The sequence below is a fragment of the Erythrolamprus reginae genome, chromosome 2 (genome assembly GCF_031021105.1).
Source record: "Erythrolamprus reginae isolate rEryReg1 chromosome 2, rEryReg1.hap1, whole genome shotgun sequence".
NCBI classification, from domain to species: Eukaryota; Metazoa; Chordata; class Lepidosauria; order Squamata; family Dipsadidae; genus Erythrolamprus; species Erythrolamprus reginae.
In genome coordinates, this window is record NC_091951.1 from 111,785,553 (window position 1) to 111,797,093 (window position 11,541).

At 45.5% G+C, this 11,541-nt stretch overlaps 1 protein-coding gene across 2 annotated transcripts; it reads right to left on the reverse strand.

Moving 5' to 3' along the window:
* Nucleotides 1–1,074: 1,074 nt before the first annotated feature.
* HNRNPAB (heterogeneous nuclear ribonucleoprotein A/B) lies at nt 1,075–8,216 on the reverse strand. 2 transcript variants are annotated; one of them, XM_070739191.1, is made up of 7 exons: nt 7,466–8,216; nt 6,893–7,326; nt 5,221–5,389; nt 4,976–5,134; nt 4,246–4,377; nt 1,923–2,010; nt 1,075–1,708 (listed from the first exon to the last, which is right to left on the reverse strand). In XM_070739191.1, exons 2-7 carry the CDS (start codon nt 7,243–7,245, stop codon nt 1,641–1,643), a joined length of 969 nt encoding a protein of 322 aa, XP_070595292.1. In that variant the 5' UTR covers nt 7,246–7,326; nt 7,466–8,216; the 3' UTR covers nt 1,075–1,640. The 2 variants fall into 2 exon arrangements, with proteins under 2 accessions (XP_070595292.1, XP_070595293.1); XM_070739192.1 differs by having other exon boundaries at nt 6,893–7,280; nt 7,466–8,106.
* Nucleotides 8,217–11,541: the final 3,325 nt, after the last annotated feature.

Genomic DNA, 11,541 nt, shown 5'->3' on the forward strand with positions numbered 1-11,541 from the left:
TGGAATTAATATCTATTATTATACAATTAAAATGTATGTTCCTAACATAGTTTATAAAGTGACTATTGTTTTTCCAGAGACAACTTCCTCTTCCAAGCCTAGTTTTAACCATGGCTGTTATACATGTAATTAAAACTTCCATTAAAACAGAGCTGCCATTATAATATCTTTGATTTAAGAAATAAATTATTATTCTAAATAAAAATGCATGATATTTTTTGAGCTTATACCTAGCTAAGGCAAGCTACGTTTTTGGAAACGTTAAATGTAGAATTTAATGTACTTGTAGTGCATTAAAAATCTTTACCCATATTTGATAATAGGATTGCTATAATCTGTTATCTACTGAAAATAGTAACATGGCTACAAAATAGCTCAGAATAAGCTTGGAAGAAGCTATAGAATAGTTGAAAAAAATTTGGAAGCAGTACTGAAAATCCAATGTTTATGCAGCTTTAATATTTCCTTAATTTTAGCATGAAATGTTTAATTTCTAAATACTAATAAAACACATCAGAGTACAAAAGCCATTCAGATTGACAGATTTAAGTATGATCAATTAACCTAGGGAAGGTTCAAATATAATGAGTGTACTACATAACCATCCAGGTGTTTTGTACATGTTATTGAGCATGTTTTCAGATTTTGAAAGCACTTAAATTGAACTTGCATATACAAAAAAGCAGACTATAGTGTAAGCGTGTCTAATATTGTATTGTGTGTGTAAATACAGCCTTGAGCCCTTCAGTATTTTAGGTATTTTATTCTATAAATTTACTCCTAAATTCCTGACCTTTATTCCTATGCAAGGCAATAACACACGATTCTTAATCCTAAAATTTGCCTGAAATATAATACTTGTTCTGCTTCCTGGTTTTTCCTACCTCAACAATACTTTGAATTTGTGATTAAACAATTAAGCTTTGGTGGTCTTTCATCAATTTTAGGGTTAAAACATGCTCTAAATCCAACTTCAAAAATTTATGCATCCACCCAGCCACCAACATTTCTAATGAAATTCTAAGGCTTCTTTTTTGAGCTACAAAAGGGTAGCTGGAATAATGGCACAGGATACTGTATTATGCTTTTTTATTCAAAAGCTAGAATAGCATCAATATCCATGTCATGGTGAATCAGAACACATGTAAAATACCTTACAATACATTAGATTCCAAAAAGGTACCAAAAAGTACAGTAAAATTAACACTTCCATTACAGGAAATGTATGACACAAAACCAATACAAAATAAAAAGGTGGAAAGTGATACTGGTTCCCTAAGATGCATCTCATTCTGTACAACTGGAATAACGTTGTTAACTCCAATGGGCAGTCCCTAGATGCAGAAGCTGCAGCTTTAAGCAGACCCCTCAAAATCATTTCAATTTAACCTATCAATAAAATCATTAATCTTCAGCAAGGCTGAAATTTACACACCACACTCTCTAGACAACTATTATCTGTAAATATTAAACAAAGACATTTCCAGGGAAGTCTTCAGATACACATAACAGGCCATAGAAATGTATTGTAAAGTTAATTTTGGTACATAATTGTAATGTCCATCTACAGCATTAAGTACAAAACATATGCAGTAGTTTTGTGCATTACAGCATGCCACTGCATACCTGAATACTTTTGATCAATATGGCTTGTAATTATTCTGATGACCACGTCTTGGAGCCTTCCCATAATTTGAACTGCCTTGACCTATAAATAAGCAATCAAATGCATTAAATTAGTATTTAGTCATGCTTGCAGTTATCTGTAGCCAGGTCCCATCTACAATACAAATATACTTAATAGTTGTAGTCTTGACAGCTGAATCCTATATTCAAAAACTCTTCTTTAAAAGGAAAAAATCACCTGGAAAACCCCGTATTTTAGAATATGTCCATTCTAGAGTACTGAATGCAATACATACCTCTTCTTCCACCTCTTCCTCGGCCGCCCCCAGAACCAAACTGTTGCTGCTGATATACTTCTTTTGGCTGTGCTACCTTAATTTCACACTGAAAAGATTGTAATGTAAAACAGATGTTCTTAACATACAATACTACATACACACACCACAAGTTATAAATGTTCCAATATCTGAATTACAAAACTGCTTTCCAAATAATGAAATTTGAGGGCAAACACTTCTGCTGCTCATAAGTTAACACTGTACTAGAATTTATAAAATATAATCTATAAACTCAGTACCTCTTTCAAAACTGAACTTTAATCTCTCAAACTGCATAAACCCAGTTTATATTATTAAATTTCCATATGCTGTCTGAAACCAGGAAACAGGTTAAGCAAAATATGGTTAACTATGACTAAATACATGAATAGAGCCAACAGTGCACGTAGTCTCTGATTTAACCATTCATTTAGCAACCATTTAATGTGACAATGGCATTGAAATGGTACAGTGGTACCTCTACTTAACAACTTAATTTGTTCCATGACCAGGTTCTTAAGTAGAAGCAATTTTTCCCATAGGAATCAATGTAAAAGCAAATAATGCATGCAAACCCATTAGGAAAGAAATAAAATCTCAGAATTTGGGTGGGAGGAAGAGGAGGAGAGTCGTTGCCAAAGAAAGAAGGTAAGGTGAGGGGAATCAAAAAAATCCAAAACTTTAAGGCACCAAAAAAAAAGGGCTCCCCTCTCCTCTCGCTCTGTAGCCGGCGCCTTTCCTTCGCTGTGGTGACTCCTCGGCTGCCCAGGGCGAAGAGAACGTTTCTTTTCTCTGGGCGCTGGCAGAAGTTTATTCCCTCTCCAAGCGCCCAGAGAAAGGAAACTGCTTCGTTCACCCTGGACTGCCAAAGCCTCCAGCCAAAAATTCAAAGCCTATCTGCTAGATACGGGCGATGAGTGGGACAGAGCGGCGCGGAAGCCTCTTGCAGCAGCTGCCACAGCCACCGGCTTCGGCGCCGCTCGTCCCGCTCATTGCCCGTGTCTGGCAGAAGCTGCTGCCCGAGTGCTCTTGGCCGGTGGGATTCAAAGTGCTGGGGTGGGGGGTGTCCCAGCGGGAGGCGAAGCACTGGGGTGGGGGGGCTGTCAGGACACCCCCCACCCCAGCACTTTGAATCCCGCCGGCCAAGAGCACTCAGGCAGCAGCTTCTGCTGGATACGGGCGATGGGCGGGACGAGCGGCGCCGAAGCCGGTGGCTGTGGCAGCTGCTGCAAGAGGCTTCCGCGCCGCTCTGTCCCACTCATCGCCCGTATCCAGCAGATAGGCTTTGAATTTTTGGCTGGGGGGGGAGAAGTAGGACCTTCCTAACTCCCTCCCCAGCCAAAATCACAAAGCCAGGCAGCCCCCAGCCGCCAAAGGAGCCTCCTGATTCTCCCCGCCCTGTGGAGAAGTGTGGAGGGCTGCGTCACCGCCCGACGCCCCACCCCGTCCTGCATAATGTTCTCTGCCGGGAGGGCAGCGGCGCCGCGGACCGGCTGAAAACCCCCAACGGCCCGGTCCTGGTCCGCGGACCGGCGGTTGGGGACCTCTGACTTAGATGACCCAGGCCTTGACATTCAAATAACGTAATATGCCAGCATTATATAAATACAACTTGTATTCTATTTGTATAACATGTCTACACATTCCACCCTTCCTGCTTACATTTCCACCCATCATCAACAAATGTGGTCCACTTATTTATTGTATATCAGCCTTTAATATTCCCTTTTGAGAAAATAATACTCTATAGCTTCTGGGTCTGAGATGCCACTGGCTGTTTTTCATGAAATTGTAAATTAACTACGTAATATACTACTTTCATACAAACTAGCCCTGTTTTTCACTAATTTGCTAAAGTATGTTAAATCATATTTAATGGTAGACACTACATATTTCTCAAATTATATTTAGCTATTAACTAAACTTGTTTGGGATAATGTAATGAAAAACATGGTGAAATAGGCAACATATAAATTTAATATTGTCTAGAAAGTTAGCCCTCACTTCTGGGGGAAAAAGACATGCACACCGTAATACCATCTACAATTGCTGATGTTACTTTAAATCTTTGATTATACAAAGGGAATTAAATTAATTTGGATAGTTTCGAATTCTGTAGTGCAAAAACATAGATCTTATGACTAAAAAAAGTATAAATTAAATATACCAGGTTCATTTAGTCTGTTTCCTATAGTTTCCACATTCACAATAAACAGTAATTCTCTTACTTTTCACCTTCCAACCATATGCAAGATATATAGTAAATAGATTCCAACCCACTATACCTAAGCGGAATTCCTACCTTACTCCCACTGACATTGTGGAATTTTTTCTCTAATATTTTCTTCACTGGTTCTTCTTCCTTAAATGTGATGAATACAAACCCTCTTCTTTTATTGGTCTTTGGATCCATTGGAAGTTCAATAGCTTCAATCTAAAGAAACATAATATTTCAACTTTATTGAAATTATGTACTGCATTACCTTATTCAGTAATTCTGGTCAATCTCTTATTTCTTCAAGGTGCAACAGTCTTGTATTAAAAACTGCAACTTATTAAGCATAAGGAACTTAGTACATAAAGCCATATTAAAGTAATGTAAAAAATGCAAACTATTATTGCTCTGCAAGTGAGATCTATTTGTATAATAATTTGCAAATTTCATATAAGGATGACCATTTGCTGCTCTAAATAATTAAAGCCTATTAGAATTTACTATATTCTATGCTCGAAAAACCATAAGGAAATATAAGTACAGAAAGCAATATAGATTTATATATGCAGGGTAGTACATGATTTGTCAACCATTTAAAGAAATGCCACAATGTAACCAATTCTAATTTAATGAAATACAAGCATATAAATACATATGTGTATTGCACCCGGTATACTACTGCACCTGGTATAATAATCAATCTCTGGGTAATATATTCCATATTTCTACTTACAATTATTATGGATTAAAACAATTTGCTTTACTATTTTCATGTTAAAGCTATCCTGTCCACTGAAACTTGCATCAGGTTATATACCTCTCCAAAGTCTCCAAAATATTCCCTGATTTTGTCTTCTGTTGCCTCTGGGTTAAGTCCACCAACAAATATTTTCTTCACAGGATCCTTTTTCATTGCCATTGCTTTCTTAGGATCAATCACTCTTCCATCTAATTTGTGTTCTTTTTGCTCCAAAACCTACAAAGCAGTTCAACAAATCAGGATGACAGAACATTTATAATGTTAGCAGGAGTCTAAGTAATATATCTCAGTCTATCACTCACCTTATCAACACTTGCTGCTTCTTTGAAGAGAATGAATCCAAAACCTCTTGATCTGCCTGTATTAGGATCCATTTTTATTGTGCAATCACTTACTTCACCAAATCTAGCAAAGTAGTCTTTTAAGTCTTTTTTGCTTGTATCCCAACTGAGACCACCAACAAACATTTTCCTGCAATGAGGTAAGACAGACATACTAAAAAGTGACCATTTACTATAGCAATACAAGTAGTCTTCGATTTAGCACCATTGGTTTAGTAACAGCTGTGTTACTGAAGAAAGTAACTGATTACCATTTTTCACACTTAAGACCTTTGTAGTATCCCCATGGTCACGTGATCAAAATTCAAACATTTGGCAAATGGTGTGCATCTATGATAATTGCAGTGCCCCCTGATCTTTTGATCACCTTCCCAGCTATTTTCTAATAAGCAAAGCCAAAGGATAAAGCTGGATTCACTTAATGACATGAGTCACTGAATAACAGCAGTGATTCATTTAACTGTAGCAAAAAAGGTTGCAAAACGGGCAAAACTCAATTGTCTTATTTACTAATGGAAATTTGGGGCTCAATTGTAGCTGTAAGTTAAAGACTTCCCACATTTCATCATGTCTTGGTGTAATTAAACTTCTGTAATTTGTGATGTATAGCATTTCATAAAACAAGTTTACATTATACCTGTGGTTCAATTGCCTTCACACAATTTCAGGCCCTGAGATACTTACAATAAAAGCTAAACAAATCAAAGTATTTTACTAACAGAAGTCATAAAAATTAATGATTCTTTTGTTTAAACAATTACCAGTTTCATTTTCTATTATAATAAGCCAGCTCTATTCTAAAGTTTTTAGAAATATTCAAGCCTCCTGGCATTTCAATTTGCCTGCTTGTAATTATGTAAAACGATGGGGGTTTTGGGGGGTGAGTCCACTTCAGGTGTAGGCTTTCCCTGAGAAAATTTAATGGATCAGGAAAAACATACAAAACAGGAGATAAAATATAGTAAACCCAGCATCACTTCTACAAGGATTGTGCTGGAGTTACCTAATCACCTAAAGAAACTATACTGCATACATGTTAATCAATCTGCAATTGCTAGTTAAATTATACTGGTAGCAAATAATTTCAGAAACATATGTTCCCATTAAAAAAGTTCTTAAGCAGCTACTTTTGACTACGATGGAACTAGCAAGTTGATAAATTAGGGAGAAGGGGTCCTTTATCTTATCAACTTTTAGTACAGAGGCAAGGGGCAGCAAGCTGTCCTCAAATGGCACACAAAGGGGGGAAAAAGAGGGGGGGGCGCCTACACTTCTGCCATTTCAGGAAACCAGGAGCCTTAGCCGCCCCTCCTTCCCCCACCACCACATGGCGCCAACAAAAGGCAGCTTCAAGAACAAAGGAGGACCCACTGCTGCACCCGGTTTCGGCTCATTGTCTATTTCAACGGCAAAGACAAGGCCAGAAAAGGAAGGCCCGGCGCGCCAATCACCCTCGGCAAAAATAAAATAAATCAGGCAAAGCCAAAAAAAAAAGCATTTAAGGACGGGATTGGAATGGAGCCAAAGCAGCGGGTTCGGGCCTGTCACTCCTCGGAGCAGGTTGTCGCCGTGCATGGCGCCGGAAACCACCGAAAGTAGGCGGGGGCAAGCCAATGCGGCCCGCCAGCCTTACCCCGCATCCTCCTCGTTCTTGCTTGCATTGATCTGATCGCCTTCGGCTCCATTCTGGCTGCCGCTGGCTTCCGCAGAAGCTACCGATTGCCCTGCCTCCTCGCCTTCTCCTTCACCGTCCCCCTCCTCGTCTCCGGGCTCGTCCACCACCGCCGCCACCACCTCTTCCTCCTCTTCCTCCTCCTCCTCTTCTTCGTCCTCGTCCTCTTCAAGCTGCTGCTCCGGCTGCAACAGCTCCTCCTCCTCGTCGTCGCCGCCACTCACGGATCCTTCGGCTTCGGCCTCGGCCTCGGCCGCCGCGGCCGTTTCGTGCCCGTTCTGGGTGGCGCCAAACTGGTGCTCCACCTCGGCCATGATCCCTAGCGCAGAGTACGCCGCTTGCCTCGAACCTGCGTAAAGCGATAACAACGGAAGTTCTCTCCCTCTCAGCGAGGCCTACGAAGGGGGGGGGGAGAGAAATGGCGCCTCAGACGCACGGAAGGAAGGAGCGCGCGTCCCACTCGGCCTCGACACGCGAAGCCGCTATGCCAAGCGCCGCCCTCGCCCCCCCCCCCCCTCCGTTCCCGAGACTCACGTTTAAACGCCGCTCGGCTCGCCTTTCCCAGGAGTAACCGGAATCCGGTCGTTAAAGCTCGATCGCGAGCCTGCCGGTTTCTGCCGATGTCGTCAGCGGCTCCTCCCCTCCCGCGCAGTTCCTGACAGACAAACGGACACGACGGCGCACAGCTATCCGGGGGCGAAAGCACGCTCCCGCCTGGCCTCCTTTTATAGGCTTGTCGGGTCGCGCGGCCACTCCATAACAAACCTCCCGCTTACTGGCCAACCACGTCCATCACTCATGTAGAAGCTTGACTCTCGTTGGCTGTTTGAACCCCCTCTCGTATTCTCGGCCGCGCCTCCTTTTAACTGCGGGTTGTGCGGCCTGCGGCTTCCTACGAGACCGCGGAAATAGAACTGTGGAAGCCGCGCCGCCAGTTAGCAGTCACGTAGTTCACAAGTTCGTCCCCGAGTTCGCTTTTCTGAGGGGCGAAAACTCTTCTGGGATGCAAGCATTTGAAATCCAGCTTCCGAGCATCGGGAAGTCGGCGGTAGTTTAACGAGAATGAAATCTCGTTTCTCCTCTCGTCGCTCCCTCCCCCCATAAGCGCCGGTTGTTCTGATCGTTTTGCGGAAGGGCGTGAGAATCATGTCTCAGGCCGCCCCGCTTCTCGCCTTAATTTATGTAGGTAACCTTGCACACCTGTGCGGGTTGCCCCTCAGCCGTCAGAGAATAAACGGTGGCCGAGAAGCGGAGGTACTTCAGGGAGCACTTGGGACAATGTCCCACGTGGCTGCGCGGGGCCCTTGGCCTTTAAGAGGAAGGAAAAGCAGATGGCAACCAGTTGGGGTGTTAAAAAGAACAGTTGTCATTTATGCTGTGGCTGATAGGATTGTATCCTTACGATTTATATTAATATTGATTGTTTCCTAGTTATTTGTAAATTTGAGTGTTGTACCTCATGATTCTTAACAAATGTATCTTTTTATGTTCACTGAGAGCATATGCACCAACGACAAATTCCTTGTGTGTCCAATAACACTTGGCCAATACAGAATTCTATTCTATTGCGCCCAGTTGCTTCGAGTCATAATGTTGGTGGAAGAGTGGAGAATGTTTGCTTCTAATTAGATGATTGGTCTAATTGTCAAAATGACACAAGTACCTCTATTCCTTTCCTCACTGAGGCAGTCCTGTTGACCTCACCTCTTAACACTTCAATCCAAAAAAAGAGCAAGCCTAAGGCACAAGGCCACTACTGTGGAGAAAAATATATCCTCCCTGTCCCAGAGTACATTTTTCCAAATAAAATGCTCAGACTCACATAATTGGATCTTTCACATTAGATATGGTTTTCTTTATAATACATTTTTTAAAAATTCTATGGGGGAGGGATATCAATTTTATAAGCACCTTGTGAAATGATGCTTTGAGAAAGCTGCCACATTAAAATTAAGATTTTGTTCAATAAATAATCTATAAAAAGTATAGCCAATACATGATTCTATAGAAGTAAATCCATCTAATGGCATCCAGTATATTGCTGAAAAATAAACTAAGTGAATGACCATCATTCTAGGATTCCATATCAAAATCAAAATAATATGACTGATGGGAGTTTTGTTCTTTCCATTTCTAGTACTGTACTGTACTTCATCTGTCATTAAAAGATGCATTTACAGATAACTTATTGCATTTTTGTTCTACTCACGTTTTCTCTTTTCCCACTTCAATTATTTTTTCATTAACATATAAAACCTACAACTATGAAAGGCTTTTGTATCAAGTTGATTTATGATAAATCCTTGTTTCACTTTTATGGGAGCTGCATTGGTTGTGCTGATCTGCTTCTGGGTGCAATTCAAGGTGCTGTTTGTCATTTTTAAACCCTTCATGGCTTGAGACCAGATTATCTGAGGGAATGTCTCTTACTGGTCACGTTCACACAACCCACTAAAGCTGGGCAGGGAGGCAGGAAATGTTTCAGTTCCTGTTCCTAAGGCAGACCTGGTGGGATACAAAAGAATGGCTTTCTCCATTGCATCTCCCTCCCTGTAGAACAGGGGTGGGCAATTAATTTTGCCATGAGGCCTCATGAGAAATTGGGATGGTTTTAGAGGGCGGGACTAATATAATTAACACAGTTCTCTGTACAGTGATCCCTCGAGTTTCGCGAGGGTTCCGTTCCAAGACCCCTCGCGAAACTCGATTTTTCGCGATATAGCGGTGCGGAAGTAAAAACACAATCTGCGCATGTGCGCCCATTTTTTCATGGCCGCACATGCGCAGAGGGTGGAGTTTGCGTGTGGGCGGTGGGGAAGACCAAGGGAAGGTTCATTCAGCCGCCCAACAGCTGATCTGCTCGGTTGCCCGGCAGCAGCGAGGAGCCGAAGATGGAGTTTCCCCTTTGCCTGGGCAACGGGGAAACCTCATCTTTGGCTCCTCGCTGCTGCCGCGCTACCGAGCAGATCAGCTGTTGGGCGGCCGAAGGAATCTTCCCTTGGTCTTCCCGCTGCCCAGGCAAAGGGGAAACCCCAAGATCGCTTGCCGCTTACCGCTTGCCCGTTCACCCGCCTGCCCGCCGTTTGCTGCTCGCCCATTCACCCGCCCACCCGCCGTTTGCTGCTCGCCCATTCACCCGCCTGCTCGCCGTTTGCTGCTCGCCCATTCACCCGCCCGTCCGCCGTTTGCTGCTCGCCCATTCACCCGCCCGTCCGCCATTTCCTGCTCGCCCATTCACCCGCCCACCCGCCGTTTGCTACTCACCCATTCACCCGCCCACCCGCCGTTTGCTGCTCGCCCATTCACCTGCCCGCTTGCCGTTTGCTGCTCGCCATTCACCCGCCCGTCCGCCGTTTGCTGCTCGCCCATTCACCCGCCCACCCGCCGTTTGCTGCTCGCCCATTCACCCGCCCGCTCGCCGTTTGCTGCTCGCCCATTCACCCGCCCGCCCGCCGTTTGCTGCTCGCCCATTCACCCGCCCGCCCGCCGTTTGCTGCTCGCCCATTCACCCGCCCGCCCGCCGTTTGCTGCTCGCCCATTCACCCGCCCGTCCGCCGTTTGCTGCTCGCCCATTCACCCGCCCGCCCGCCGTTTGCTGCTCGCCCATTCACCCGCCCGTCCGCCGTTTGCCGCTCGCCCATTCACCCGCCCACCCGCTGTTTGCTGCTCGCCCGTTCACCTGCCCGCCATCAGGACCGCCGCGCACTAACTTGATGACGGCCATGCCGTCCCAGATCGTGGGGAGGGGAGCTCTTCTCCAGCCAGGGGACGGCGAGGCCCTCCCAATGCTTGCCCGCCGCCCAGGCCCCGCGCTTGGAGCCGGAGTGAGGCCACTTCCGCCTCCGGATGAAGGAATCTCCTCGGTGGGCGGCATCGGAGGATGCAGCAACGCAGCCCCGAAAAGGACCGGCTGTTGGTCCCTTGAACCCGCCGCCGCCGCCCACTGCGGAGATCCCTTCGCCCGAACGGAGGTGGCGGTGGTGGGTTCAAGGGACCAACAGCCGGTCCTTTTCGGGGCTGCGTTGCTGCATCCTCCGATGCCGCCCACCGAGAAGATTCCTTCGTCCGGAGGCGGAAGTGGCCTCAGAGGCTGCAACGCAGCCCCGAAAAGGACCGGCTCTTGGTCCCTTGAACCCACCACAGCCACCTCCGTTCGGGCGAAGGAATCTCCTCGGTGGGCGGCATCGGAGGATGCAGCAACGCAGCCCCGAAAAGGACCGGCCGAGGTCGCCAGGAAGGGAGAAGAAGAGTCAATGAACGGTGCCAGCCGCCGCCTCGTCCAACGCAAAGCGCGAGAGCCCAGATCCGGAGGCAACCCGCTTGCTGTCCGCGGCGCTTCGAGTTTCTCCTCCCGGAGGCGCGCTCGGCGCTCGCTGCAGCCAAACATCCGGGGACTCTTCTTCTCCCTTCCTGGCGACCTCGGCGGCGGAGGGTGGAAGAGCGGTGAAGAAGAGGAGGAGGAGTCCGCGCTGCTCCGGCTGCCGTGTCTCCTTCTCCCTCCTTCTTCCACCCTCCGCCGCCGAGGTTGCCAGGAAGGGAGAAGAAGAGTCCCCGGATGTTTCCCCGGATGTTCGGCTGCAGCGAGCGCCGAGCGCGCCTCCGGGAGGAGA